We start from the raw sequence: 7,137 nt of genomic DNA, 5'->3' as shown, positions 1-7,137 counted from the left end.
CACAGCAGCAGTGGCTGGAGCCTCTCCCACCTCCACAGCAGCACTAAGGAGCACTGAGCATGTGAGTGGTAAGGAGTGAGGGGTCTTGGACTGCAAAAGGGAGCAGGCCAGGCTGAGGAAACCACCCCCAGTGCATGAATTTTGTGTACCAGGCCTCTAGCTGGTTAATAAAATTATATAGATTTCACGTGAACAATTATATAATACTACTAGTGGCCCGGTGCATGAAATTCATGCACGGGGTGTGTGTCCTCAGCCCGGCCTGCACCCTTTCAAATCTGGGACCCCTCGGGAGATGTCTGACTGCCGGTTTAGGCTCAATCTCTATGGGATCAGGCCTAAATAGGCAGTCGGACATCCCTCTCACAATCTGGGTCCGCTGGCTCCTAACCGCTCACCTGCCTGCCTGCCTGATTGCCCCTAACCACTCTGCCTACTGGCCTGCTCGCCCCAACTGCCCTCCCCGCTGGCCTTCTCGCCCCCAACTGCCCTCCCCTTACTGGCCTGATTATCCCCAACTGGCCCCTCTGCCAGCCTGGTTGCCCCCAATTGCCCCCCACTTGTCAGCCTGATTGCCCCCAACTGCCCCCACTGCTGGCATGCTCACCCCCCAACTGACCCCCTGCCGGCCTGCTCACTCCCAACTCTCCTCCCCTCCTGGCCTGATTGCCCCTAACCGCCTCTGCCTCAGCCCCGCCACCATGGCTTTTTCCAGAAGGACGTCCAGAAGGTCTCCCAGAAGGTCTCCTAGTCTAATTAGCATATTACCCTTTTATTAGTATAGATAGAGGCCTGGTGCACGGGTGGGGGCTGGCTCGTCTGCCCTGAAGGGGGTCCCAGATCAGGGTGGGGGTCCCCACTGAGGGTGGTGCCGGCCTGGGTGAGGGGCTGAGGGCCATTTTTAGGCCGGTCACTCCCCCATTGGGGTGAGAGTCCTGATGGCTGTTTGCAGGCTGGCCATGCCCTCATTGGGGTGGAGGGTCCCTGCTGGGGGGCGTGGCTGGCCTGGGTGAGGGGCTGAGGGCCATTTTCAGGCTGGCCACACCCCCTTCAGGGTGGGGGTCCCCGCTGGGCAGCATGGCTGGCCTGGGCGAGGGGCTGATGGCCATTTGCAGGATGACCACATTCCCTTCAGGGTGAGGGTCCCCGCTGGGGAGCATAGCCCAACTGGGCGAGGGGCTGAGTGCTGTTTGGAGGCGGTTTGAAGGCCAGCCAAGCCCCCGGCTTTGTCAGGAAGGATGTCTGGAAGGTCTCCAGAAGGTCTCCGGTCTAATTAGCATATTACTCTTTTTATAGTATAGATTTTGGATTGGTTGTTCATTTTCATCTAACTGGACTTCTGTTCCGTCATGGAATTGTCATAAATGATCCTTGTATTGCTGAGCACAATGAACAATTCTCTTTTTAAAAAATTAAATAAATTATTTTAAAATTAAAAACCATGACCTCTTGGTTCATTGGTCAATGTTCAACTACTGAGCCATGCCAGATGGACTCCAATAAATTATTTTTAAAAATCTGTTAGAATTAATGAAAAAGTTGAGTAAAGATTTAGGATACAAAATCAATAGATAAATATCTGTTGAATCAATACACTAAATAATAAACTGTCAGAAGAGAAATTAGAAAACAATTCCATTTCCAATTGCATCAAAAACAATAAAATACCTGAAACTAAACTATAAAACATTTATAAAATATATTGATAAAGACACAGATAAGTGGAAAGATATTTTGTGCTCATAGATTGGAAAAATTAATGTTGTTCATGCCCATACTACTCTTAAAGAGAAAACCACTAGCCCAAAGTGGCAACAATCGAGCTAAAAACCCATGATGCTAAATTTAGATTTTATACTGGACTTAATGGAAGTTTCCACCTCTCCCAGAAGCTTAATTTTAATCAACCAGCCTTGATTGATTAAAGCTGGTTGATCAAGCACCAGTAAGGTAATCTGTCACGTGGGCCCTCCCCATCCCCCACAGAAAGAAGAGGGAATCTGATAGAAATCCTCTTCCCCCAAAGAAAAGATGTCATGGCCCCCAAATAATCCTTTTTTTCCTATTGTTAATAGCACTTTGTCCCTCCCTCTTTCCTATAAAATGTTCTATTTTGTACATCCCTTCTGAGTTCCCTTTTAGTTGCCAGATAGGATGCGACCTGATTCATGAATCACTTCATAAAGCCAATTAGGTCTTCAAATTTACATGGTGGAAGTTTGTTTTTTAACATACCCAAAGTGCTAAACAAATTTAATTCAATATCTATCAAAATTCTAATGACATTTTTTCACAAAAATAGAACAAACCTAAAATTTGTGTGGAACCACATAAGAACCTCAAAAAGCAGAGAAATTCTGAGAAAGAAAAAAAAGCTAGAGGTAACACATTCCCTGATTTAAACAATATTATAGTAATTAAAGCAGTATGGTACTGGCATAAAATCAGACACAAAGATCAATGGAAAAGAATAGAGAGCCAAGAAATAAACCCACACACATAAGGTCATTAATTTAGAAGAAAGAACCAAGAATGTTAAATGAGGAAGAACAGTAATCTCCAATAAACTGTGCTGGGAAAACTGGACAACCATAGGCAAAAGAATGAAACTGGGTCACTATTGTAAGGGTTCAGAATGAGTCACCTGAAAACGTGTACTTGCATCATTTTTTAGCTGAAGGCACCTGAGACCCTGGGAGTCCAAAAGAAACTTTTACCTCTTCCTTAAAGAATTTAAATTTGGGGTCTTTCCCATAATAAGCGTTATCATCAGAGAAAATATTTATGACCTGTATATAGGGCAGGGCAAATTTCTAATTACTGAACATCTGCTCTTCTCATTGTCCTGCAATGTTCTTCCTCCCTTCTGAAGCCTCAGGAACTTTATCTCATCTTTAACTCAGAATGTCATATATATATACTACCTCACTGCTCTTCCTGTCTTGAACCTCTCACATATGTTTCCAAGTAGACTCCACTGGCGATAGATATTTAATAATCCATTTTTGCCACTAACTATGGTAGCTTTTTTGGATGCTCAGCTAAATAAGACAATGAAACCTGGAAATTAGGTATAAAATACAGTAGTGTGCTTGACTAAGCTTTTGTTTCAAATACATCCATCACAAATGTATGCACTCATGTTGCCCTCACCCATGAAGTTCCCCTTTTATTTTTAATTTAATTTAATTATTTTTTTTGGAACTTGAAATATATGCAATTTTATTTTTAACTAGATGCCCACTGCACAAAATTCGTGCAAGAGTAGGCCTTCCTTCCCACGGGTGCCAGCACCGACTTCCCTCTGGCACCCAGGACCCGGCTTTGCTTCAGCCACCTGCAGGCATACAGAACGCGGGCTTCCCTCCAGCCCTGGCTTCGTCCAGAAGGACGTCCAGAATGATGTCCAGTCTAATTAGCATATTACGCTTTTATTATTATAGATAGGAATAACACATGGACACAGATAATAGTGAAGGCCTGGGGGGAAAACAGAAGAGGAGCGGAGGGGTTCAATGGAGGAACAAAGGAGGGTATCTGTAATACTTTCAACAATAAAGGTGAATTCTTTAAAAAGCAAACCCACAAAATCATAGCCTTCCTGCCTTTGAATCCCAATAACAGGCAGAGCCCTTCAACCCAAGTCCATTTTCTCTATTGATAGAGCTATCTATCTATTTATCTATCTATCTATCTATCTATCTATCTATCTATCTATATCTATCTATCTATCTTTCTCTCTCTCTCTCACACATACACACACACACACACACACACACACACACACACACACACACACACCTTCCAGTGTGGCTTTCAGGCATGCTGGATTATGAGTAATAAGCTAACGTTTTCATAGTTCCTTGATGGTTAATCCAATTATAATAAAAAAAAAAGTCCATCTACCCACAATACTGACTTTGATCTGAGCAACAAGTATTAGGACCCAGGCCAGTGCCCAGCCATTCCTATCCTGTTTCATCACTATCAATAGACGGAGACCTATAGGGAAGAATGCTAAAATCTACAGTATCAGGAAAAGCAGTTAAGGTACCGATGTACAAAAAATGAGGGACACAGGGTGAAAACTGAGGTTTCACATTTTTATGGAATAAAATATTATAATGTATTAAGTAGCCAAGTGAAGTTTTTCCTACATGAGTAATACCACTTAGTACTATTCTATCTAAAAAGCAAGAACAAATTACATACAATGATGTATGTCATTTGAGAAGAAATTATTCTTTAGACATCAATATTTCCAGTGAAGTAAATGAAAACTTCCCAATATTTCTGATCAAGGTTCGAAAAAACTTTGTGAAGGTAAAAAAAAAAAAAAAAAAAAAAAAAAGGACAAAGGGAAAACCTGCCTATATAACAGACAAAGCAGAAAGCTTAATGAAATGGTTGCTTAAATTGTACAGAGAAGTTAAAACAAACAAAGGAACTTCAAGGACAGACATAAAAGGAGCATTACTGAATCTTATTAAAGAATCACAATTTCTAGTTTTGAGTTTTGGAGCCCTGAAATTAAGGGCACTTTTTCTACCTCAGCATGATTGTCCCTTTTGTACATGACATCCCAAAGAATCTTTTCAGGGCCCTCTTTATGTCTTTGTTCCTGAGACTGTAGATGAAGGGGTTCAGCATGGGTGTGACCACAGTGTACATCACCGAGGCTGCTGCACTTGAGTATGAGCTTTGAGTAACAGCAGAGCTGAGATATACTCCTAGGCTTGTACCATAAAATAAGGAGACAACTGAGAGGTGAGACGCACAGGTAGAAAATGCCTTATACTTCCCCTGAGCTGATGAGATTCCTCTTATGGAGGACACTATCTTAGAGTAAGAGTAAAGGATACCAACAAGAGGACCACCACCCAGCAATACAACTCCAAAATACATCACCATGGTATTAAGATAGGTGTCAGAACAGGCAAGTTGGACCATCTGTTTGATTTCACAAAAATAGTGGGGGATTTCAAAGTCCGTACAGAAGGACAGTTGCAACATTATTAAGGATTCTACCAAGGAATTCAGGGCACTCATGATCCAGGACATCAGAACCAGCAGTCCACAGAGCCGGGGGTTCATGATGACCATATAGTGCAGGGGGTGGCAGATGGCCACATACCTGTCATAGGCCATCACGGCTAGCAGGAAGTCATCCAGTCCTCCAAAGAATATGAAAAAATACATCTGTGTGATGCAGCCTGCATAGGTGATGACTTTGCTCTGGGTCTGGATGTTCCACAGCATCTTTGGGATGATGGTCGAGGTGACACTGATGTCTAACAAGGACAGGTTGGAGAGGAAGAAGTACATGGGTGTGTGCAGGTGGGAGTCTGAGCTGACAGCCAAGATGATGAGCAGGTTTCCCAACACAGTGATCAGGTACGTGGAGAGGAAAAGACCAAATATGAGGGCCTGCAGTGCTGGTTCCTCTGAAAATCCCAGGAGAAGAAATTCTGATATCAGAGTATCATTCTCAGGTCCCATGCAGTGGAGGTGACTAGTAGGAAAGAAAAAATAGTTTTTTTAAAAAAAAATGGCCATTACAAGCATAGTTGAAATGCTACAATTATATTTTGCAATAAAGCAACAATATCTATTAAGATATCTATTTTTTAAACATCTCATCCCCCATTACATCTCTAATTAGGAATTCCAGTCCTCCTCAAACTTTGTTTCCAAGGTGCTCATGGATTACACTGTTTTCATGAGAAATGTTTTCATGCACTTGAGGAATATTTATTGACAATTCCTACCTCCAGGGAAAGGGTACAGGATGCTCAGAAACAAAATTCCTAGAATAAAGATAGTTAAAGAACACATACAATATATATGTCATATAACAAGTTAGATATCTCTAATTAGGAATTCCAGTCCTCCTAAAACTCTGTTTACAAGGTGCTCATGGATTACACTGTTTTCATGAGAAATGTTTTCATGCACTAAGGGAATATTTATTGACAATTCCTACCTCCAGGGAAAGGGTACAGGATGCTCAGAAACAAAATTCCTAGAGTAAAGATAGTTAAAGAACACATACAATATATATGTCATATAACAAGTTAGATGGTGTCATGTGAAGAAAAAGAAAGTAGGTATAAAAGAGAGTGGATTGGGTGTTATTTTATACTTGGAGTTCAGGAAGGCCTGCAAACAAGGTGACAATTGAACAGAGACCTCAAGGAAGACAGAGGGGGTGACATGAGGTTATTTGGGGTGGGGGTTATGTAGGAAAAGAGGCAGTGCCAAATCCCTGAGATGACACTAGTTTTAGGTATTAAAGACTCAAAAAGGATCCAGAATGGTGAAATAGAGTCAAAAAGTCACAATAGAAAATATTACAGTGCATCATACATAGTGAGGGTATATGGTTCTCTTTGTTCAGGTGTGTGTGTGTTTTTTTTGTGTGTGTGTGTGTGTGTGTGTGTGTGTGTGTGTGTGTGTGTGTCTGTGTGTGTGTTTCTGTGTTTGTGTGCAAAAATTGCTGGATCACAATGTAAAAGGCTTGTCTTCATTTGAGACACAGTAAAAATAATCTGGAATTCAATGCAATAAATGCTAGAACAGTTTAAAAGGCCAGTTCCTGCTAATGAGGGGAAAATAATGAGTGAAGAGCCCAGCAGAGAGCCAGGTGCACTGCTCCTGGGCACTTGACCCATGGCACCCATTCTTCCGTGAGCATTCTCTGAGATCTCCTTCTACTCACTCTTGTGTTGATGAGAGAAAGCCCCACAGAATGTAAGAAAAGTTCCAGGTCCATTAGGCACCTGCTGTGGAAGAGTGAATTAGAACTCACACCTCTCTGACTCTAAGTCAGCGCTTTTCTGCTCTGCAAGGCTGCCTTGCTCTGTCAATGCTTCTCAGAGAAGAGGAAATGCTAAGGTTGAAATAAAGCAGAATCCTGAGAGCTGAGCAGACAGAAGGGAGGGTCTGTTCCGGCTGTGGGAGGAGAGAGGCTGTGGAATTGTGCTCTGAGATGGAGAGAATAAAGGGGCTGAGAAGGAATAAGTTGCAAGAAAGCCCTTCAGACCTAAGGACACCAAATGTGCAGGATCTTGAGCCCATCCCTTTCACTATTTCATCAGCCTGACTGTTCCCCCAGAAGACACGGTTATTAAAAGCTTT

General features: G+C 42.4%; 1 protein-coding gene across 1 annotated transcript; it reads right to left on the bottom strand.

Annotated features, from left to right (window-relative positions):
* Nucleotides 1-4,545: 4,545 nt before the first annotated feature.
* On the bottom strand, nt 4,546-5,499 carry LOC102257208 (olfactory receptor 7A10). The gene has a single exon (XM_005869017.1). It carries the CDS (start codon nt 5,497-5,499, stop codon nt 4,546-4,548), a length of 954 nt encoding a protein of 317 aa, XP_005869079.1.
* Nucleotides 5,500-7,137: the final 1,638 nt, after the last annotated feature.

Source organism: Myotis brandtii, unplaced genomic scaffold (genome assembly GCF_000412655.1).
Source record: "Myotis brandtii unplaced genomic scaffold, ASM41265v1 scaffold2835, whole genome shotgun sequence".
In the NCBI taxonomy this organism is placed as follows: domain Eukaryota; kingdom Metazoa; phylum Chordata; class Mammalia; order Chiroptera; family Vespertilionidae; genus Myotis; species Myotis brandtii.
Note: the sequence above shows the minus strand (reverse complement) of the source record. Positions and strands in the feature narration are given on the sequence as shown.